The sequence below is a fragment of the Dipodomys merriami genome, unplaced genomic scaffold (assembly GCF_024711535.1).
Source record: "Dipodomys merriami isolate MVZ:Mamm:240054 unplaced genomic scaffold, mDipMer1.0.p SCAF_440, whole genome shotgun sequence".
Classification (NCBI taxonomy): domain Eukaryota; kingdom Metazoa; phylum Chordata; class Mammalia; order Rodentia; family Heteromyidae; genus Dipodomys; species Dipodomys merriami.
The window spans coordinates 708,905-733,080 of record NW_027206003.1 but is presented as its reverse complement, the minus strand read 5'-3'; the positions used below and the strand labels follow the sequence as shown (position 1 = coordinate 733,080).

General features: G+C 48.5%; 1 protein-coding gene across 2 annotated transcripts in view; it reads right to left on the bottom strand.

The window, feature by feature from the left end:
- Nucleotides 1–5,635: 5,635 nt before the first annotated feature.
- The window catches only part of LOC138808132 (tumor necrosis factor ligand superfamily member 4-like), a 66,097-nt gene continuing 47,556 nt past the window's right edge, over nucleotides 5,636–24,176 (bottom strand). For both annotated transcript variants that reach the window (XM_069994087.1, XM_069994088.1), the window contains exons 3-4: nucleotides 7,520–7,562; nucleotides 5,636–5,985 (exon numbers count right to left, since the gene is read on the bottom strand). In XM_069994087.1, coding sequence (XP_069850188.1) covers nucleotides 5,636–5,985; nucleotides 7,520–7,562 — 393 coding nt within the window. The remainder of the gene's footprint in view (nucleotides 5,986–7,519; nucleotides 7,563–24,176) is intronic.

The following is a 24,176-nucleotide window of genomic DNA, read 5'->3' as shown; positions in this document are numbered from 1 at the left end:
CCCCAAAGCAGCATCGCAAGTTTGATACCTCAGGCCCCAAAGCAGCATGGTAAGTTTGATACCTCAGGCCCCAAAGCGGCATCGTAAGTTTGATGCCTCCTTTCTGTGTTGTGGGACAGACGAGTTTTGCAATTAACATTTGGTGATAGCAATGACTTTGCAGACGCCACACTGGGTATTCTGTAGGAATTCTCTCTTACGTTCATAATAGCCCAGAAGAAATATAACAATCCCTCCCTTTAAGGGTAAAGCCAGATCCTGAGTGATTTAAAACTTTGCCCAGGTCACCGAGATGGTGAATGACAGATTTCACCCAGCTCACCAAGCCCGGATCTTTCCACCGTGGCACCTCCTCGGTGTGTTTGTCCTCTGAACTGATGGGCGTGCCTCGTGGGATGGTGGACAGCCGCTCGGGTTTCATGGCCTTGCACCACGGCCGCTTGGGCCACACCTCCAGTCCCAGTTTGTTTTCCAAGTTGGGTCTCCTGCTATCAGGTTGGGTCTTGGGCCTCCAGCCACGATCAACTCGCCTCCGCCACCCGAGGGGCTGAGCTCGCAGGCACAGACAATCCCGCCTGGCTGTACGTTATTAGGCCAGAAAGCACTGAAGCAACTGGGCCTGGGAAGAGCTTAATCTAATTGCATAACGGAGCGTTGATGAGCAGAGTTAGCCAAACCATAATCCACGGGCTGATGGGTGGAGGCACAGGGGTTCTAGATTCAGGAGAGACTCTGATGCTGGACCAAGAGCGGCTTGACCAGAAAGGAAGGGCTAGTTAGGAGGACGGAATGTTCTCTGTGAGCCGTGGAATGTTCTCTGTGAGCCGTGGAATGTTCTCTGTGAGCTGACTGTGGAGAGGGGCCGTGGTGCACACACGCAGGTGTCCCCAGCATGAGTTAGGGCAGTCAAGAGCATGATTTTTTCCTGTCAAACTGCCTTTGGGGGGCGGGGGAGGTGGCTCAGTGGTAGAGCGCTCGCCTTGCATGCATGAGGGCAGGTTCGATTCCTCAGCACCACACAAGCAGAAAAAGCCGGAAGTGGCGCTGTGGCTCAAGTGGTAGAGCGCTCGCCTTGAGCTGAAGAGCTGAGGGACAGCGCCCAGGCCCCACAACTGAGTTCAGGCCCCACAACTGACCAAAAAAAACATAAACCACTGCCTTTGGTCTTGAATCTGAGCCTCATGGCTTCAGCCATGCTTACCCCTTAAAATCCCAAGTCTCATGTGCAAAATAAGAACTCTAAGCAATCCCTACCTGAAAGAGTTGTTAGACAATGTCTATAACACGGCTAAATACAAGGCCTGGAAAAGAGTGAGAGTTCAGTAAGAGGTATTTTATTCATGATAATGAAATGATTACAAGAAATGTGAACGCGACCAGGTCACATGAGCTGTCAGGGCTGCAGAAGGCTCTAGCATTGTTACCACACGAGCGAAGAACAGTAGGGCAGCACGCAGGTGCGCGGCCCAGACACCTCCGGGGCAGCATCCGGGAGCATGCTGTCTGATGGAAACACATCTCACATGCAAGTAGAACCACAGGGCACGAGCGCGGAAGGACTGGCAGGAAAAAAGAAGAGGAGGCAGAGAAAACAGCAAGGGAGAAGGGGTCAGAAAGGGGGAGTCGGGGAAGCCAGAAGAGGAGCGCTTGAGAGAGGTCATCAGCACCAGAAGGTAGCACAGAGACCACCGCGGCTGCGCTCACACACACAGCCACCCACAGCTGTGTCCTCTTCCTGCGACCGTAGATGGAATCATCTCCATAGAGAGCATGCAACACTCAACTGCATCGTCCCAGGGCAGAAATGAGGCAAAAGACCCTGCGGGAAAGAACGGGACGAGGTAGGGCCGGGTGGCTCAGCATCTTGGACCGTGCAGAGCTGCTGAGGACCCATGATCGCAAGCCAAGAGGGACTTTTCCTCCTGAAGCGTCCCCACCCAGAGCGCTGACAGCTCAAATCGGGCAGGTAAGAAAGCAGAAAGCTTGGCCCATCCTCCCTCTATGAAGGGGTTAGCTAATATGAAGACAGATCAAGAAAAACACCAACATTCCAACCAGTAGTACATTCTGAGGCCTTCTACTTGTGTCCCTGTAAATATCAGGATTGTTATCACCTACGTTATTAATACCCTCTGAGAGTCAAGAACACAGGAAATACAAAATGATCTCTTAAAACAGGGACAGTACCCAGGAGGTCTAAGAACAAATGTGATTTTGATCAAGGCTAGGATCCTTTGAGCAAGTTCTAAGTAGACAATTACTAAATCACAATTGGTAACTATTCTTGAAGGAATCGCCAAGAAGACAAAAAGAAGAGATGTAGCCTGTTCATGGAGATAAAAAGCACTTCCATAGAGTAAAAGAAAAGTTAGCCCTCATAACATCCAGTAGACAAACATCCCACAGATACATTCTCCACTAACAGGAGCATCTGATAGTTAACATTCCTGACCATTTCTAAACGAGAAAAGCAGGCTGTAGAACTGGAAGCTTCTTTATGCCCAAAGTTACTTGGCAACTAAGTTAGCTGAGTCAATGTAGAATTCTTATCTTTTGACTTCTCATTCCATTTTCTTCCCAATTCCATAGACATGAGTACAAGATTAATTATCCCCTCGAAGGAAAGGGTGTAACAGGACTGAAGCACTTGCTAGGTGGGAGCGGGGAGTACGGTTGGGCAGAGCAAGGGTGGCGGAAGGAGTCAGCCTGGGAGGAGCAGGCCGAGGGGCCACAGAAAGCCTGGACATCCGTGGGCAGAGCCCACGGGTGCGTCCACGGGAAATACGGACAGAAAGAAGTTCCGGTCCTTACAAAAGTAAACATAGCCAAGCGTCGGTGGCTCACACCTGTCCACCTGGCTACCCAGGAGGCTGAGATCTGAGGATCGCAGTTCAAAGCCAGCCCGGGCAGGAAAGTCCAAGAGACTCTTATCTCCAGTGAGCCACAAAATGCTGGATGTGGAGCTGTGGCTCGACGTAGTAGAACTCCAGCCTCGAGCACAAAGGCTCAGGGCAGTGCCTGAGTTCAAACCCCAGGATAGGCAAAAAATAATGGTAAATATTTTCTTAAATATTAGCTGTAGTCATAAACATTCACTCTTCCAGATCTTACTAATTAAGTACATGTAAACTTGTAAAACTAGTCGATAGCAGAAAGCCAATAGTGCATACCACACATACTGCATCTTCTGAGTCATCAGGAAAGTTATCACAGAATATCTTGCTCAGAACAAATTCAACAGTGATGTCACTAGACACTGTGTGGAAAATGAACCAGGTATCTCGTGGGTGGGGATGGGAGGGAAAGACTGGGAGAGGGTGAGGGAAGGGGAGACGTGGTTCGAAAGGAATTGTACGGATGGCATCTGATTCGTGTTACCGTGACCCCTCTGTCTATCAACTAGACAAAAACAATCATAGAAAAATAATGAAAAGAAAACAAATAAAGAATAGGCTATGGTGAGGGTCCTCAGCAGACCTTCCTTCCTCAGTATCTAGCCTGGGGCCACGGCTACGCAAATTCCTGGCAGCCCCGGAGCTTGATTGCTATATGCACATGTTTCCTTAGCCTTCTTCGTTAGCTTCTTTCCATAACGTTGGAAAAGAGGGGTAGGAATACAGAGACAAACACGGAAGAGAAAAATAGAAAGCAAGCAGATGTTTCAAAATTGCGGGTGTAGTGGAGACCGCTGAGCGCTGGGATACAGCCGGCCAAGTCCTCAACGGTTCTAGAGATAAGCAGAGCGGCGCAGCACCGATCCCGGGCTGACGATATGTGATGCCCTCTACTTCAAATTGCTGGAGAACATTTGGCAAGCTTCTGTTTATGGCTGTGTGCTGGTGGACGTGTTTATGGCTGTGTGCTGGTGGACGTGTTTATGGCTGTGTGCTGGTGGACGTGTTTCGCAGCGCCTCACCGCTGTGTTCACAGCCCTTGCTCGGCCACTTGAGCCAGGCATCTTCTCCTCCTCTCTTTTTGCTAGTTATCTGGAAGTAAGAGTCTCGTGGATTTTTTTTTGGCCTAGGCTGGGTTCAAGCCTTTGCTCTTCAGATCTCAGCTCTCTGAGTAGCCAAGGTTGAAGAAAAGAAGCTACCACTACCTGGCTCTTGTTATCTATTTGACACAGAAATTTCCAACTTATCTGAAAATCTGACATGAAAAATCACGCTTGCTCTCAATGTCATATACATAATATGCTAGATCACAAGAAAGTGGACATTTATCTAAATATAAGGTTATCTTCTGCCCTCAAAGCCTCAGTATTGCCTGATTATAGGTCCTTCTAGTCTTAATCATCAATGTGAAACCTTATGTGTATGTTGGAATTTCTAGACAGAGGTTATTGTGAGGTCTTGTTTTTAGATTTTTGGTAAGACTTCTTTCCTGTTATTGATGTTTGGTTTTTTTGATGCCAGTCCTGGGGCTTGAACTCACAGCCTGGGCGCTGTCCCTGAGCTTCTTTTTGCTCAAGGCTAGCTCTCTACCACTTGAGCCATAGCTGCACTTCCAGCTTTGCTTGAGTAGTTTATTAGCGATAAGAGGCTCAAGGACTTTCCTCCCCAGGCTGGCTTTGAACTGCAATCCTCAGATTCAGCCTGCTCAGTAGCTAGGATTACAGGAGTGAGCCACCAGTGCCCAGCTGGGGATTATTGTTTTACACATGGTACAACAGCTTCCTCGTGCTGTTTGACTTAAACCTGCATTTAATACAGCTCTGTTTGGTCCTTTTGAAACTGGCAGCATAGTACAGGTGTCTGTGGCCTGGTCCTGAGTAGATTTCTTTGCCTACAAAGAACAGGTTTCCTACGATAAACTGCACTTTACCCTGAGAGTGTCCGGCGATAAATCAGCCCACAGTGAGTTACCTCACGCTGCCTGTGACTCCCTGAGATTTTTCACAGCATCCTACCTCCAGGATGCTTCTCTGAGGGCTATTTCTATTAAGTATGTGTGGAAGCCCGGAAGACAGAAGGCAGCAGAGCGGGGAGAGTCCCAGCGTAAATGCAGCGTCCCCGGCCATCTTCACATCCCCATGCTCACAAGCGTTCCCGGCCATCTTCACATCCCATGCTCACAAGCTGACTTTTTTAGCTCCCACCAGATAGGAGAGGTGCTGAGCACCGCCGGCCCCGGCCCGTCCACCTGTGGAGAGACTTGGCCTCCCGGAGGTGACAGACCCACCACCCCCTCCTGGTGCTTTCTGACAATATCACGCACAGGTCCACAGCCAGCAAGTGGTAGGCAGTGTCTTTTCCAGTGACATGAGTTTATTGCAAGTGTCTGATTGATATAAACAACGTGCTTCCTGCTTCAAGGGCAATGGCGGGGAAGGAGAGTCGGACGCGTTTAGAGGATGAAAAGGATAAATAAGGTTAATGGCTACGTAAAACATATTTTAAATATCCCTGAGTGGAGGTGGGGGCGGAATTTCCTTCTGGCCGTATCCCGCGTGGCTGAGGGAAGGAGCTCCTCACAGCAGGGGGACTCGGCGCCCTGCTCGGCCCTGCCCGGCCCTGCCCAGCCCTGCCCGGCCCTGCCCAGCCCCGCCCCGCCCTGCCCAGCCCCGCCCTGCCCGGCCCTGCCCAGCCCCGCCGTCCGCTGGGGCTGCCGGGAGGCCCGCAGACGGGACGGGTCCTCACGGGGCACAGTACCGGTCGGAGCGCAGCTGGATGAGGAACAGTTTGCCGCCGTTCATCTGGAGCTGTTCGCAGGCGCCGTCCTGGCTCTTCACGCCCAGGTGCACGGCGTCCTTGTAGGCCATGTGCACCACCGTGGTGAAGTCGGCCCTCCTCTCCCTGCGGAGGGCCTGGATCGGGGCCGAGCTGTTCCGGTAGTGGATGTCGATGCTGACGTTGTGGAAGAAGAAGCCCCTCAGGGAGATGAGGTACAGCCCGTCACACTGGATCACCACCGCGTTGCTCTGCACCTGCATGACGCCATTCTCGTTTGCCATGGGGGAGAGGGAGAGTCTGTCCTTCTCACAGCCTAGAAAGGGTGGGATAAGAAGTTTTACACACACGCGCGCGTGCGTGCATGGGCACCACACACACACACACACACACACACACACACACACACACACACAAAGCATACCAAGGGGCAACACCTTCCAGTATCTCTAGAACTGAGTGAAGAGAATGGTATGGAGAGAGCTTTTGAAGAGAGAAGGCCAGAGCACGCCTCCTGTCTAGCTAGGGGCCGGAATCTGTTTCCCTGTAGAAGAGAAGGCGCAAAAGCCAATACTACCGTCCAGCGGCAGGTCTGATGGGGCTGGGAGTCCAGAGTTGAACCATTACAGCCGTTGTTAGCCGAGATCTATGGCAGGACAAGTAGCTTCTCAGTTTCCCTGAGTTTTCCTTAGTTTCAGAAGCCGGAGGTACCGGCCACTCTGGTGATTCCTGTCACGATCAGTGGATGGACTGCTCCGAAGGGCGGCCCTGGCTCTGCCCATCACCTACGAGCCCAACTCAAAGCTTTGCTTTAATTGTCTCCTAGCCCCACAGGAGAAGGAGGAGAGGAGAGGAGGAGAAAGAGGAAGAGGAGGAAGAGCAGGCGCAGTTGGGTACAAGCCACTCCAAGTGCAGGCCCCAAAGCCTCGATTTCTTTCTAAATCGGCCTGAATATCATCCTGAATAGCCCAGCCTCTGTATCTCAACATTCTACTCTGTCTCACATCCCCTGGTGATGGGAAAGAACAGACACCAGCTGCTGGCCACAATTCAGTGGTTCTTGCTTTGTACCAAGCCCAGAGGGCACATTTCAAACTGAAAGCAAACATGTACTTTCCTTCAGGCTCAGAAAATATAACGTGTGCGTGAATACTCATAGGGAAACCACTGGTGGGTGGGTGGCTATACCGGGAGACTCAAAGGCTGCCTCCCTGATCGTCAAGTTCCTTTTCCTTCCCTGCTAGGCTTCCTCGATTCTCATTCAGGTAAGGTCTCACCCAGCACAAAACCAGCCAACAATGTGTGCTACAGTCTTATGGACTTGTGAAAATACATAAATAAAGCTTAGTCTCCTTGGATGAGAAAATAAACATCATCCCTGCTCAAAGAGCTCCGGAGCTCGAAGGGAGGTCCGGAAAGGACAGGCCCATCGGGTACTTTTCATCCTCCTTTGGGTCTTCATGTACCTTCCTTGTCCTTCACGGAAATAATACTCAGGCTTCAACACTTCTAGAATATAATGCTGCCCCCTGTGCTATCAAATGATATTAAAACACTACAGCAATGGTCCTTCTAGACGATTCATGAGCCAGGTCCAGCAGCCTGGCTCACATCTGTAAGCCTCGCTGCTAAGAAGCCTGAGTTTGAAGACCCTAGTTTAAAGCCAGCCCAGGCAGACAAAACGATGAAGCTCTTATCTGTAATGAGCTGGCAAAAGGCTGGGACTGAAGGAGTGGCTCAAGCGGTAGTGTTCCAACCTTGAGCAAGAAAAGCAGAGCAGGGGGCCCAAGTTCAAGCCCTAGAACAAGCCCTGAAAAATATCAAACTAATTAAACTTTGACAACACTTACCGAGAACGTCGGCACTAATACTTTGAAGTGGAGGAGATTTCACCTAAGGGAGGAAAAAAGTATATTGTTTTAGAAAAAATAAAAAGGGGAGTAAATGAAATTGTCCAGTCCCCCCTGCTGGCAGAACTAACGCAGCCTGCAGAGGAGAACTCGTGAGGAGAGACCCCCGCTGCCCGGCGGGGATTACATGCAGGCTCCTTCCCCCCGCCCTTGGTTCTCCCTAACATCCCTACGGTGAGGATTACTCTTATCTTTCACACAAGCATCTGGGATCTCGCTCATTCCTGCCAAACTCTTGTTTTAACTCACATAGCCTCCACTTCCCATTTTAGCTAGCAGTGCACTTAATTGTGCATTTGTTAAGAAACTCATGCACAGAGATTCTTCCACGGAGAGGTCTGTGAGCAACCAGGTCGTGATGACCACAGAGGCCCAGAGCAGAATGTGACACCGTGGAAGCATCCGGAAAATAGGAGCAGCATCCGGCGCTAGGGACATAAGCAATGTACTCGGTTCTGATCCTTCAGAGTTCAAGATATTTGAATGCAGCTTGTTTGCTTTTTTAAAAAAAGAAAAAAACACTGGATCTGTCCCTTCTCTTCACCAGCTTGGTAGAACTAACGAACCAAATCAATCCTCAGTAGCAAGAAAAAAAAATTATTAAACAGTTAAGAGAGGAAGCTTGACAGATTCAATATCCATAGTAATAAACAAGCTCAAGGGGAGAGAAGTCAGAAGATCTATCATATGAAAATAACAAAGAAGAATAATTGTATGCAAAGTATATTGATCTGTAACTAAAAAGAGAGAGAAAAGGAACATTTCTATAGGCAATAGATGAATCTAGAAGAATGCAGGAGAACCTGTTTGCAGAAATTAACCTCTGGAGAAAGGTTGTAGAAACCTAAAGTCAGGAGTAGTAGGACTCCTTATGTCTTCCTGATCAACTTTTGAGGTTTCTTGGTAGTCATTGTGGTTGGTTGGTTGGTTGGTTGGTTAGCTGGTCGGTTGGTTAGTTGGTTAGCTGGTTGGTTGGTTAGTTGGTTGGCTGGTTGGTTAGCTGGTTGGTTGGTTAGTTGGCTGGGTGGTTGGTTAGCTGGTTGGTTGGTTGGTTGGCTGGTTGGTTGGTTGGTTGGCTGGTTGGTTGGTTGGCTGGTTGGTTAGCTGGTTGGTTGGTTGGTTGGTTAGTTGGGTGATTGTTGTCTGTTTTGGGCTTTTAAAAATCATATGGCATAAAAAATCCTCAAATTCTCAGACCTCACAGCTTTTGTGTTTGTGTTTGTGTTTGCTAATTTTGACTGAAATTCTGTATTCCCTACGAAAAACAATAAATTCTAAAAGGTATAGAAAAAAAATTTTTAAAGTGCTGTGCCTGCCAGGAAGGACCTTGTCCCAACGTGTTGTCTGGGGGATATCCCAACCGAAGGTACAGGGGAGAACTGGGCTCATGCCCTGCAGTGGAATCCCACTTCCTACGCGGCTGGCAGATGGCAGCCAACTGTGCTCCCCACGCTCAGCCGGAGCCCCAACTTCCCTTCTAACGCAAACCGAAGCCAACAGGCTGAGTGGGAAGGAGAGCCCTCCGGAGCCCTGCCAGCGCTTGGGGTGATAAACCGTACCAGCTCCTTGTCGTCAGGTGTGTGGACAAGTGTTGGCAGGAGTAGACATGAGAGCCTTTGCTCCCTCCCCTGCGGAGTCGCATTAATTAGGTGTTCTTTGTGGTGAAGACAGTGCTCTGTAAGAAAATCTCTCGGCCGGGTGCGTGCCAGTGGCTCACACCTAGCTTCTCAGGAGGCTGAGACAGATACAAGGGTAGTGGTTCAAAGCCATCCTGGGCAGACTCTTATCTCCTATTAAACAGTCAAAAACTACAAGTGGAGTTGTGGCTCCAAGTGGTACAGTGCTAGCCTTGACCAAAAGAGCTCAGGAGCAATTGCCTGGGCTCTGAGTTCAAGCCCCATGACAAGGAAGGAAGGAAGGAAGGAAGGGAGGGAGGGAGGGAGGGAGGGAGGGAGGGAGGGAGGGAGGGAGGAAGCAACTTTTCAGAAGGCGTATTACCCATCACCACCACAACCATAATTCTTAGGTAAAGAAATGCCCCCGTTCCCCAGAGCTGGTTAGTGGCCCCACGAAGTGCCGTCTGTTAGAGTCAGAGGTGGTCTGATGAAAAGACTATAGAGGGCCAGGGCTCAGGAGCGTGCCAGGTGCTGACAGCAGCCACTACGTGGTCATCTTAGGCAATCATCAAAACCTCCCTGGATGTCAATTTATCATCTTAAAAAAAAAAGTCCTTAGAAGAACATGGGCCTCCCTTTCAGCACTGACTGCCCATGACTGCAACTTTAAACGCTGTAACTCTACGCCAATGTAGTAAAAGAGAAAAACCATAAAACTTCCTCATTCTCAAATTAACAGCCCTGGTGAGTCAACTCTTTTGACTGCATCTGTAAGTTTCTGCAAGGTTCCGAAAAATAAGAGAAATTCTCCAACTTTATGAAGTGTCATGATGTGTGTAGTAGTGAGCAGGTGTTCAAGTGGTGTCCTGCCTTGAGAGATCTCCCAGAACTCCAGACGCTGGCATCCTCTTCCTTCCCACCAAGGTCAGCCAGAGGTAGAGAGCTGCACACTCTCAGAAGTCTCTGATGAAGAAAAAGATATCCCTTCCTCTCTGAAACCATCCCTACCTGAGGCTCCATGCTGACTGCCCCAAAACTCAGATCAAGACCTCCTTGGCCCACCTCCAGCTTCCTGTCAAACTTATTGTCGCCTTACGAGCAATCAACTGTTGGCTCCAATCTCTCTGCTCTTCTGGTAGGACAACACAGAAAGCTTAGACTGTGGAATCAAAATGTGTTCAAGTTGTGACTTCTCTAGTTTGGTGAATTAGAAAAATGTGTGTGTGAGTGTACGACTACTTAGCATTCGCTGATGAGTTCTAATGCTGCTACAGGGATACATAGATAGGATAACTGAGCACACCAAGCATTCTGCCAGGCACTTGCTGAACACTTGAAAAGGCCTTGTTTTCTTTGATCTCTCTCCCAAGAACAGTCTCCATCTGACTCTGATCATCCAGATTTTATACTTCTAAGCCTAAAATGAGCCTTTGATGCTTGGCATTTGCCTTCCCCTACCAAACATTTACACCCTACCCACACGCATGTTTTCAGAAGCTTTGATCATAATCGCCAAAATCTGTAGTACCAAACACTGTGATACAGACATAAAGTAGAACATTATTTTCAGTAGAACATTATTTTCAGTACTAAAATGAAATGAGTTGGCAACCATTAAAAGCTACAGAGGCGAACCCTTAAATATGTATTTTAATGTTTTCGTTTCTTTCATGCATGTGTTTCTAACGCATTTATAAGATTATTTCTTTGTTGCTTTGTATGTCCCTCCCCCACAGTGTAACCCCCGCTTTCACTATATTTGATGTCAGTATAACATGTGGAGGAGATGGGGACAAACAAGTTGTTTAAGGATTCAGGTGGACCTGTTGCAACAATGAGAAGTACAAAATGTCATGTCAAAACCAGCTTTACAATGTCGGTGTGGGGGGGGGGAGGGGGGTATAATTGGGTGGGGGGAGGGGGGTAAAATTGGGTGGGGGGAGGGGGGAGGCGGGGAAGGGAAGTGAAGGGTAAACAAAGGAGGAGGCTGCAATGCTTGGTAAGAAATGTATGCATTATCCTGCCCATGTAATTGTAGCCCCTCTGTACAGTATGTTCTCAAATAAAATAAAATACAATTAAAAAAAAAAAAAAAGCTACAGAGGAGTCTTACATTTGTGTTGCTATGTGAAAGAAGGTAATCTGATATGCGAACGGTAGGCACGTGGCTGGAATATTGCAAGCTGATTGACACTGGCCATCACTCTTGGATGCATGCCCAAGACCAGAATCCTGTCATGTTTACAACTGGTCCTATAGGCTCCATATAAACTGGGTATATGACAACAGGATTGGTGAACACATAAAAGAGAAAAATGTCATCAGATCAATCCCTTGCTTTCCTGTACCAGGGAAATACCACCACAGAACCTGAGGCTGATAGAAAACACAGTTGAAGCCACACAGATGTACTGCTTTAAATATCAAGGAAAAGAAAATCCCCACAGCTTCCCCAGACGGTAAGAGAAAACAGCAAATATCAAGGGCGAGGTGGGCGTCCACCGAAGCACAGGCTGCCGGACAGAGCTGCTTTAATCTGCAATGTGAAGCCCTCAAAGCTGCATTTAGATCCCTGTACCAACCAGAACTGAAGTCCAGCCTTCAAACGTAAGAGCCAAAGTACAAAGGCCGTCATCTTCTAGTTGAAGGTTTTATTTTACAAATGAGGGAATCAACGTCTTCACAGAAGTGGAGAGGGTAGACTTCACTTGGACGAACTGTACAATTAATTGTAGGAAAACATTTATTGTACCCCGCAACAAATTTTTCCTCCTCATGCAAATAGAAAGTGAGGAGAAACGTCTGTGAACATGATTGTACTAATGCCTGTGTCGCGTGTCCACTTGGTACCAGGGTTGGAGAAGAGACGCTGTTGTCAGACGGGTAATGAGCTCATCATGAGAGCACCCAGGAGACACTCAGAAGCCAAGCTTTTCCCATCAATGAAACCAAAAGCGGGGAAACTTAAAAAAAACAACAACAGCAAAACAACCAGGTGCCCACTTGGCAAATCCGTGGGCCACTCGGCTTTCTGATCGGACACTGCGTGGATCCCTGCCTAGGAGCGGGCAGTGCGTAGTAGGAAGCCTCCGGCCTGGGATGGCTAGAGCCAAGGGGCCTTGGAATCACACAGACGTTTTAATACCAGCTGGGACCCCCCAGCTCACACCTGCGATCCTAGCTTCTCAGGAGGCTGAGATACAAGGATTGTGATTCAAAGCCATGGCCAGGGAAGGCCACGAGACACTTATCTCCAGTGAAGCTCCAAAAAGCCAGAAGAGGAGCTGGGGCTCAAGTAGTAGAGCGCTAGCACTGAGCAAAAAAATCTCAGGGAGGGCTGGGAAGGTGGCTCAGTGGCAGAGTGCTTGCCTTGCATGCCTGAGGCCCTGGGTTCGATTCCTCAGCACCACATAAGCAAAAAGAAAAAGCCGGAAGTGGCGCTGTGGCTCAAGTGGTAGAGCGCTAGCCTTGAGCTGAAGAGCTGAGGGACAGCACCCAGGCCCAGAGCTCAGGCCCCACGACTGGACCAAAAAAATAAATAAATAAACGCTCAGGACAGGCACACGCACAAATAAATTTTCAATACAAGTGGACCGTTTACGGCAAAGGTCTTGATCTGGAAGATCAGGTTGGCATTCCTATCAGCATCCCAGGTTCACATTTTTTTGTGGGGGGGGGGGGTCGGTCGTGGGACTTCAACTCAGCCTGGGTGCTGTCCCTCAGCTCTTCAGCTCAAGGCAAGCACTCTACCACTAGAGCCACCGCGCCACTTCTGGTTTTCTGGTGGTTTATTGGAGATAAGAGTCTCACAGACTTTCCTGCCTAGGCTGGCTTTGAACCACAAGTTCAAAGCACTAAACTGTGCTTTTTAAGGTCTGGGAACTATATCTACAACCTATATCTTCAACAAGGCCTCATACAGACAGAAAGGTCTACTACACGGATTCTTCAGCAGTTCAAGAATAATGTGATTGTCCTATTGTCTGCAGATCTGATTACATCAATAAGTACTATTAAGGGCCACTAGGTAGTAGACATTATATTCAACTCAGAACACAAAAGGATAGAACACAGTCCTTGTTTCTGTGGACTTGTAGTCCTTCATAAAACGTTTATGAAATACTAACAATATGAACCAGGAAGTTCCATTAAATGGAAACTAAAATAAGATAACCAAGCTTTAGTAAGTAGCACAAAGAGCAAGGACCAAGACATAGCCTTCGAGGACAAGAGCCAGATAACCATAAGCCACTGGGAGAGTCTAGAAAGTTCTAAACAGGAAACCACTCCAGAAAAAGACATTCTCCTAACTCGTTCTATCTCTCAGCACTCAAAATAGTCCAGGGAAGTACAAATAATCATTTTCCATGTTTCACAAATAGGGAAACTAGTGCTGGCCACAATTTACTGAGAAGTGAAAGGTATTCATCTAAGTTTGTTTGAAACACACACACGAAGTATGACGTAACTCTTCTCTTCACCCTACCTTGAGAATGAAGACATTGTAAAAAGACATTTATCTGGGGGCCCCCGCATGGACTGCGACTCTTCTCATCACCGCTGCTGAGCGAGCTGAGGATTTTCATTTTGGGGTAGATACTCCCCCACGCAGCTACACGGCCGGGTGGCACAGGCTGGGCTCTGATTAGCTCACTCCCTGGTCATCCAACGCCCGGGCTCCGGACTGTCCAAGGACATAGATGGGAAAGCCCAGCGCGTGGCATCTGCCTGGCAGCCTGGGCCAGCTCCTGGGAAGTAATCCCGCGTCAAGAGCGTATCTTTGGACAGCGAGAGCCTCCGGTTCTCCGTGGGATGTGGCGTGGGGCTCATCTGACATTTGTCTGGGCCGCAGGGGGTCTCGGTGGCACTCGTCAGCTGTGCAACCAGGGAGCAGGCTTACATCGGCCGTGGGAGTCTTGCCCGACCCCTTCAGCGCCAGGCCGCCAGGCCGGGGAGGCTGAGTCTGCGAAGGACGGGACGGCGGGAGTGGGTCCGTGGTGGTTCTGGGGCTCCTGGCGCTGCGCTGCCGCAGGAGCCCCGCTCTCCGTTTCACTCTGTGTCAGCCAGAGGAAACCGGAGACATCACAGAAGCACCCACAAGATCTCGGGGCGTCTCCAAAAGCCTCAAGAGAGAAGAGCGGAACTTTCCACAGTTCCCGCTGCAGTAGGCCGGCAGGGTCAACGCCACGGTGGTGTGTTAGCTGCAGAAACGATCTGGTTACAAAGGGATGACCCCCCAGTCTTCATCAGAGAAAGAATAGAAGAACAGGGCAAAAGTTTGATCCATCAAGGAGTCGCCCTGCTGCTGTTTTTAACTATCTCTAATGTTCCATTTCTTAGCGACAAAAATGTATGGCTTCGAAACTCAGTTGAACCAAGATCCCTGGGATTCAATGAGTCGGAAGAGAAGTTCTTCTGTCATCCAAAACCTCCTCCATCCCCCTGCCCCATTCTACCATCGCTGCCAGCACCTTCCAGCACCTTCCAGCACCTTCCCCACACCTCTCCCTTCCACCCCTCTCTGCAGGCAGCCTGTTTCCCATCCCTGGAGCCTCCCTCTGGGCCCACTCCGCTTGTCTACTCTCCGGCGGTTGAGATACTCTCTTCCCCCGGACACAGCCCTCCTCTCTAGCTTAGAAAATATGAACTATACTTTGCCATTGACAGATTTCTAAGAGTAATCCTACATTATTCAGGTAAACAACAAAATCAACCCAAAGCTCCACAGGACATGAACACACTATAAAATTATAGGATGAGCCTAATGCACTGACTCTTCATACCGTGTCTCAAACACAATGGCACTCCGTGGAGAGTGTTTGCTGCATTTGCTGGCCCTGAGGCCCTGGGGCCAGGCTGTGTCCACAGTGAGTCACAATCACTCAATACCCATACCAGCTCTAGTCAACAGCATTCACGGCTCCAGGTTCTTGGAACTGGCCTGCTCATCTTCACATCCAAAGGCAGTAGCAGAACTATTAAAAGATTTTTTTTCCCATTTGGAATCACTAATTCTCCATCACTCTTGCTACATAAACATAAGGGTTTTTTTATCTTAAAGCAACATCATTGGGCTGGCAGGAGGGAATTGTTGGTGGGGGGGGTTGTTACTTTGTTTTTGTACCTGTCCTGGGGCTTACACCTGGGGCTCGGGCAATGTCCTTGAGCTTCTTTTGCTCAAGGCTAACACTCTACCACTTCAGCTACAGCCTCCCTTCTGGTGGTTCTGTGATTAGTTGGAGATAAGATTTCGTTCTGTGATTAATTGGAGATAAGAGTCTCACGGGCTTTCCTGCCCTGGCTGGCTTTGAACTTCAATCCTCAGATCTCAGCCTCCTGAGTAGCTAGGATTCCAGCGGGAACCACTGGTGCCCAGCTGATCCTGGTTTTGTTGTTGTTGTTGTTGTTTTTGCTCTCAATCTAGCACACGTTTTCCCTCGATATGCTTTCAGTATCTCCATTTCAATGTCCAACCTCAATGAAAATGGTTAAGGTGCCCAACGAAACTTCCATGTCAGAAGTGAGGCAGATCACCATACTCAAGAAAGAAATCTTGAAAACAGGAGTTTCTGACCCCCGGGACTTGTCAGCACCCCAAAGCCTCTGCCACAGCAAAAGCAGCAGCTCTTCGCACCCACGTGGGCCTTGTGATGCTTATGAGCCAGCAGGACTGTGCTCCATCCCTGTGCAGGAAGCGTTTAGGCTACTTGTCCGAAGCGTGTGCTCTGATGATTGTGCTCAGTGATTGGTAAAACCACAGGGAGCAGAAGCTGAGCGTGAGGGGGTGGCAATGACAGCCACTCATTCGAGTTTTTCTCTGAAACCACGCAAGAAAATTCAGAAAGCCAAATGACGGAGCCCCCCAGGCCCACATGAACTCATTGATAACCTACGGTCACTAGGACGGGGCAGGGCCCTAAATCCGGTATGACTGGGATCTTGAACAGAAGAACAGTGGCAGGTGAGAGGACTCACAGGGAAGGACGGCATGGGCCGAAGAAGGCAGAGCTCGGCGTGACACAGAAGGGGCTCAAAGCTGGAAAGCAGCAGGAAGAACTCTTCCCGCTGCTTCCTTCTCCAGAGGGAGTGGGGCCACCCTAAGACTTGGATCGTGAATCTCTGGCCTCCAGAACTGGGAAGACAATGTCCTGTTGTGGTATGACGCTCAGTCCAGAGCCATTCGTTACAGGAGCCTTACGGCATCCCCGGACGGTGGAGCAGGTGTTCGCACATGTGAACATCACACGGTCACACGGAAGTTGCTCTGCACACAGGTGTCTGACAGAATGAGAATGGGAAATGGCTTCGTAGTCTTTCCTTAGTGTTCTTTTTTAAAAAATTGAAAAATGAATGCAGCCCTTTCTCCCTCTATGAATAGATTATACACGCGGTATCCCCATTGTTTTATCAAAATGGTTCATGAGGAATTGTGACTGCCCAGGCTTCCTGGATCCCATTACCTGCACGGGTGTAAGCCGAGTTAAATCCCCTGTCCTCGGTGACAAAGCAGGAATCTTTTCTACTTTGTGTCCTCAAATGCAACTGACATCAGAAAAGGATGTCCGATTTTGAACAACTAGCCAACGTTCTTGAAGCTCAAAGGTGTAGCACCAGAAAAAAAAAACTAGAATTTAGGAAGTGGTGCTGTGTCTCAAGTGATAGAGCACTCACCTTGAGCTGAAGAGCTCCGGGACGGCGCCCAGGCTCAGAGTTCAAGCCCCACAACCGCCAAGAAAAACCCCAACAACAACAAAACAACAGAAACAACAACAAAAAAAACCCTAGAATTTATTTCTAACTCTATCACTTTCTGGGAAGATTTGATGAAGTTTCTATGCCTTTGATTTCCCCAGAGTAATTCAGCATACAGTATCTGTCCAATCAGAGTAACGCAGCACACAGTATCTGTCCAATCAGAGTAATGCGGCACACAGTATCTGCCCAATCATCCTCTGAGGCCAGAGTAAATAAACAAGGACGGAAGCCAGTGCCACAACGTGCACCCTGTAATCCCAGCGACTCAGGAGACAGAAAGAGGAAGGACTGCTCTCCTAGACCAACCCACATCTGAACAAAGGAGCTGGGTACAATCCCCGCCATGTGTGGGCGTGAAGAAGCTCAAGTGGGAAGTGCTTACCTAGTAAGCATAAAACCCCGAGTCCAGACCCCATACTGATGGGGGGGGGGGGCGGGGAGGGAAACTACCTACAGTGAAACTGCTCAGCCTCCCAGCTCTGCCCTGCCCATGCTGCCCACACACAGAGTAGCTCATCCGTCACAGGTAACAGAGTCAGATGAATACTTTTAAAGGCCCTGGGAGCTAACAGTACTAAGGATCTGACACACACATAATACAAACTGTGTTTTATGCCCCTGAACTGCCAAGTTTACATGTTTCGCAATGTACTTTGTAACCTGACAAGGTGTCCACCCACCCCCTCCCTGAGGGCCAGGCTGCTGTGGCTCCCAGCCCCATTGCTCTCCCGCTGCCTTGCCAGGTTCGCGCTCTGCCTGCCTGGGGAAGCCCGGCCCTGAGCGTAAACTCAGCCCTCTCTCCACGATGCAGCACATGTGGGCTTCTGCCTGCCGCTTTGAGGGAGAGTCACAGCCGAACCTGTCTTTCTGTCGGCATGTTTTCTTACACACTCACAGCATAGATGACCAATGCCAGTCCAGTGTGCCCAAATTACCTAGCTAAGGTGCGTTTCAGAATTAGTTATTTACTGGGAATAAGAACTGTTATGCCGGCCATATTCCCAATGATTCTAGTTTTGTGAACCAGACCTCGTCTCTTGTAGACCCAAGTTCTGCCCTATTTGACAGCCGAGTCGCTGGAGAATTGGATGAGATATGCCAGAGTAAAGGGAAATGGAACCCAGCAGGCCCACGTGGAATGCTGGCTCTCTGAACCACTTTCAGCCAGACGCCGAACCTGTTAACCTTATACATTCTCGCCTTCCTCCTTTGTGCTCTCCAACACAGCCAGGAGCTCACAATTAGAAATCCGTATTCAGAAATACAGATCTATGTTTTATAACCCAAGCTCTAAGTCCGAGGCTGAGGCTCATGATGGTCGCTATGCTACGCTCTGAGGTGGGTGGTCAGGATTCTGTGTGCGATGCGCACACTCGCAGGGCAAAGCAAACGCTCGAGTGGCAGTCCATACATGGGGAGATGGTCACCATTCGCAGTCATGTTTCCCTCTGCATTTACAGGTGATACGGCCGTGACTCTCTATAGATCAATACCTTGACTTGAAAAGATGTGGCTATCAGAAGCATACATAACTACAGGTGGGCACCAGAGTCTCACTCCGCTCATCCTAGCTAGATGCCAGTCTGAAATAAGGAGATCATAGGCCAGGTCAGCCCAAGCCGAGTCTGGAAGGCTCGATCTCAATAGAAAAAGCAGGGTATGCCAGCATGTACCTCTCAACCATGAGAGAAAACCAGAATCGGGGGATCAAGATCCCGGCATGAACCTGCGTAGGAAGTGAGACCCTATCTCAAAAGCAGCACAAAAATGGCCGCAGATATAGCTTGATGATAGAGCCTGACAGGTACAAGTCCCTGAGTTCAAACCCTGCACTGCCTCTGTGTGTGTGTGTGTGTGTGTGTGTGTGTGTGTGTGTGTGTGTGTGTGTGTGTGTGCGTAACTACAAATAAAATCTACAAGGTATAGCGAGGTGGAAAGTTCAGTTTCTCTTCCACTCTACACCTACTTCATCTGTGAGTGTGGAGAACTAACCTTTCTTCTTCACAAGTTTTTGTTTTGGTTTTTTTTTGGTTTTACTGTTGTCATTGTTTTCTTCTCATTCATTGAGTAGTCATAAGAGAGCACCTGCTCGTGTCCCCCAAATGACTCCGAAGGATTAATTAATGTCTGTTGTCCATGAGTGGAAATTCCTGAAATGAGAGGAAAGCTGCAGACTGGTTAGTGTGGAGGACACTGAAATGGGCAGCCGAAGGCCAGCCCTTAGCAAACAAGACTGGACCTGCTCAGAATGCATAGCGAGGAGCTGTGGTCAGCAGCGAGGAATTGAAAGGTTCTATCCCGAGGTCTGCACCAAGAGTTTCTGTTCTACATGCAGGGCTGTGTTTGCGTCTGTATGCATATGTAGGTGCGACATTTTCCAGCAGAATCTCCACTGAAATTGTTCTGCCCTGTCCTGTGGACTGGGGTGGGCGCGTATATGTATCTAAACTGTGCCTTTGGATAACGCCAGCCCGTGCCAACAGTGAGCAGTTCTGTCTCCTGAGAACAGGCTGGTCCTCCGCTCTGCAGGGAGGGAGGCCGGCTCTCAGCACCGTCAGCATCACTGCGGTGCCCCCTAGTGTTGGATGAGATCAGGCTAAGGTCTGTCTGCGCCAACAGGCCACATGAAAGAGGAAAGGCAGATGGAGAAGCCACCGTCAAAGTCACGGTTCCTGTAACTATTTTATGGAGAATAGAATGAAATGTGTCCCCAGCGTGTCACAGACCCCAGCAGCTCACTCCACCTAGACAGTCAGCTCCATCTTCTGCCACCCTGCCCGCCCTGTAAACTTCAGCCATCACAAACAACTTACATCTCCTGCCTGCCCAGCCTCTGTCTTCCCAGCCCCAACCACACCCCCACCTCCACCCACCTCTCCTGGCTGCAAAGGAATTCCAAATGATCACTTCCCTCCGCTGAGCTGACGCCCCCCCCCCAGGAAGGTGGTCCGTCCCCTCTCCTCGGGACGGCCTTTGAGCATCCTGCACATGTCTGTCACTCTTTTGTGCCACCTTGCTTCTTACTCATTGGTCTAAAGACTTCAAAAACCTCTCCGGTGCAGTTTGTATCTCTGAACCTTCAAACTGCACCAGGAACAGGTAGACACACTCCCTGGCGTGAATTTGGGTAAGAACACTTTTATAATAAAACCTTGATACAGCCGTCAGAATTTTAGATGAACTCCCTTCTCAAGATTGTGTTGTCTTATCTGTAAAAAGACTGTCTAAAGCCTTCTTAAAACTCAAGGCAGCCGGGTTTTGGTGGCTCACATCTGCAATCCTAGCTACTGAAGAGTCTGTGATCTGAGGATCACAGTTCTAAGCCAGCCTGGAAAGGGAAGTCCATAAAACTCTTATCTTCAATTAACCACCAAAAGCTAGAAGTGGAAGGATGGTAGAGTATTAGCCTTGAGCAAAAAAGCTAAAATGTCATACCCAAGCCCCAAGTTCAAGACCCAGTACTGGCATAAAAACAAAACAAAGAAATCTCCAGTGATTCTGTTCCTCTCATTGAACTCTCCCCTAAGAGCCTCAGCATATTTCATGATGAATAAAAACTTCAACTGTTTCTAATTCTCAAAGAATTGCTTATGAAAAATAATTTTTAGTTATTTTATTTTCATGTCTGTCATAACAAGAGTATTTCTTTTTTAAAATGTGTTAGATTACCCACAGACATTTAAATTGAGCTAATCTGAGACATGGTGTTTCAGACAAATTCCTCTTCCTCTTTTTAAAAGAGATTCAAAAAAGAACAAATCAGACATCAGTGGCTCACATCTATAACCCTAGTTACTCAGGAGGCTGAGACATGAAGACCATGGTTCAAAGCCAGGCCAGGCAGGAAAGGCCATGAGACTCTAATTAATCACATCAAGCTGGCAATGGAATTGTGCTTCAAGTGGTAGAGAGATAGCCTTGAGGAAAAAAAAAAAAAAAAAAAAAAGCTCAGGGACAGGGCTCAGGTCCTAAGTTCAAGCCCCAAGACTGGCAAAAAACAATTGAAGTTACAGGCTGAAAGTTCATCAAGAAACTGTAACTTCTATTACTGATGTAACTGTAACCGCTCTGTACAGCATCTTTACAAGGAAATAAAATTTTAAAAAAAAACAACCGTAAATTCTAGTTCTTGATCTCTTTAACACAGAGCTGACAAACCCACTTTCCAACTACCTCATCTTCCTGTCTCTCCAGAAACGTGCCAACAAGGTCAACTTCTGGCAGTGGAATTTGCAAAAGAATGATCACTTTAAAAAAATGTCTGTACTTTTAAAGAGCTTTGAACCTTAACAGAGGAAGACTACACAGCCTGAGACACAAAAGCACAATTCACAGCTCCGCTTCCGGAGCCTTCTCTTTTCTGCCACTGTTCCCTGCTGAAGACATTTAAATGGTACCCCCAAAATAATAGCCAAATAAAATCCAAAGCATTTGACTTTATAACTTGTGGATATTCTTCGGGGACACCTCAAGGAGGTGTTTTTGCTGGTTCAGAATAGGTTATTTAGATAAGCACAGAGGATACACATTGAGTATAGACATTATATGTGTGAAAACTTGATTTCTCTCAGTTCCTTCTTAAAAGCCAAGAAGTTGTATGCTTAGGCACAATAAATCTCTTAATTTTGTTGTTTCTGTGTTTGTTTGTTTTTGTCCTGGGGCACTGTCCCTCAGCTCTTCAGCTCAAGGCGAGTGCTCTACCACTTGAACTACAATACCATTTCCAGTTTTCTTTTTTTTCTTTTTTTCTTTTTTTTTTTTTTGGGTCCGGTCGTGGGGCCTGAACTCTGAGCTTGGGCGCTGCCCCTCAGCTCTTCAGCTCAAGGCTAGTGCTCTACCACTTGAGCCACAGCGCCACTTCCGGCTTTTTTCTTTTTGCTTATGTGGTGCTAAGGAGTTGAACCCAGGGCCTCATGCATGCAAGGCAAGCACTCTACCACTGAGCCACCTTCCCAGCCCCCCATTTCCAGTTTTCTTGTGGCTTATTGGAGATGAGAGACTCACAGACTTCCCTGCCCGGGCTGGCTTTGAACCGTGATCCTCAGATCTCAGCCTCCTGAGTAGCTAGGATGACACAGGCATGAGCCATGGGCACCCGGCTCACATTCTCACATTTTGTATTTCTTAAATCCACATGCCCATTCCGCAAATATGTAAACACATACTGAGGACATTGCGCTAGAAGAGATTTTATTGATTCTTTAATCCAACTTCCTCCTGTTATCAATGAGCAAACCAAGGCCCAGAGAAGAATATGGATTATACTTTTTCCTAACATCTCACAAAACTTTGTACTATTCATGGATGTGAATGGAAGTTAACCCAGCCAGGAGAAAACAGTAGCTACTACACCAACCTGATTGAAGGAAAACTGGCCTTCGAAGGGAGTTTAGAAGTTACACATGTATTCTCACAGATCCAGGCATGTGGGCAATCATTTTCTAAGGCTAAACACTAAACCTAAGAAATAAGATCTGAAGCAGATATTATTGATTGCTCCTATCTCCTACAATAGAAGAGATCCCTCCACTTAACTGGTTAAGTGAGGACGTTTTGTCTGTTTACCACCTATAAACGTAACATGACCCTGTACCTTCACTACATCGTCACCACCAATTATTTATTTTATCCTTGTTCATACTTTCATACATCAGTCTTTTAACAAGTTTCCAGTGTATGGCTCTTCTTTCAACTATTCTGTAGCTCTCTCTCTCTCTCTCTCTCTCTCTCTCTCTCTCTCTCTCTCTCTCTCTCTCTCTCGCACGCGCTCTCTCTCTCTCTCTCGCACGCGCTCTCTCTCTCTCTCTCTCTCTCTCTCTCTCTCTCTCGCACGTGCGCTCTCTCTCCCTCACTCTCTTTCTCTCTTACACACTCAGCTATCACTGCTATCACCAATACCCTTTCAGATTCAGAGGAAAACACGCACCATCTAGCTACGCTCTACACTCTATAAGATTATATCTAAGAGCCCTTTGGGCTGTCGGGGTCCTAGAACAGTGCAAGAAACTGCATTCGCTAAAACAGTCTAGCTAGACATAGGGAAAAAATGAAGTTTAATGTTAGTTGAAGAACTTCCGATATCTCAGCCCCTCGGGTTTTCTGTCTGTGGCCAGGGTGTCTGGACCTTGTTTCTTAAGCAAACAGCGCAGCTATGCCTCTCCTATTTCTGCAGAAAGCTGGTTACCTCCCAGATGACAGTACAGGTTTCCAGTCCTAATCCTGTCACAGAGTTCCTAGCACGAGTGACTTGCTGGCCGCAGGGCAATAAGGGGGGGGGGGATGGCCCCGGTCCCCGCAGGCTCTCTCCTGCCCGCAGGCTCTCCGGCGGTTGCTTAGCTCTGCTGGGAGTCCTGCGGAGATGTTTCTGTCATCCTGCCACGTGAGGAAACACGCAGCCCTGTGGTTGGCTGAAATGCACCCCGAGGGCTCCGCTGTGCTATTTTTGGCTGCTTGGCTCTCTTCTCAGAAGAGCCTCATTCTGGTCTGCCCTGGACGCTGGCTCTACCCCGACCCCTTCTCCCCAAAGCACCTATCTCAAGGTCACACGGAGGCTCCACCGGGAGCGGTGGAGGTGGAGGAGGTTGGGGAGAGGGCGGTGCCGCTGACTGGTCGCCGCCCTGAGGCCCCGGGGTCACACTTGTGGAATCGGGACAGGAGCGCTCTGCGCCTCGGTACTTGTGACCGCACACTCTCCCACCAGCCTCTGCACTGAAAACCCCCACTTCCTGCAGGCAGAGACAAGCCCAGGCATCTGCTTGGGCGACTCGTCTCTTTTCCTCATTTAATCTGAAGTAGCAAGTCGCGATAAAAATTCCTACAGTCGGATGTTGATTGGGGAAAGCCTTTGTCTAACTCCAAGCAGCCAAACCCCGGAAACAGGAATTATTGGGAATTGTCCCTCGTGAAAGAACCTGGGGACACTAAGACTCATTTTCCTTTTCCTGCCACCTCCTCCAGTCTTGAAAAGATCAGATATCTCCAAATCTGAGGGGGAGGAGGGGGAGCAGGGTGAAATGGGAGATGGGGAAGCATATCTTAAGGCATCATCGAATGTGTTTGTAGATAAGACAGCTGATGGCAATTATTGGGCAAATGTGTGTGCAGACACAGGCAAGGCCGCCGTTTCAAAGGACGCACTGTTGATACAAGGAGACTTAAAAAACCACATCTCTTTGAATGCCTGTGAAGTTTAGATGAATAAAATAGGAAAGCAGAACTGGTCTGTG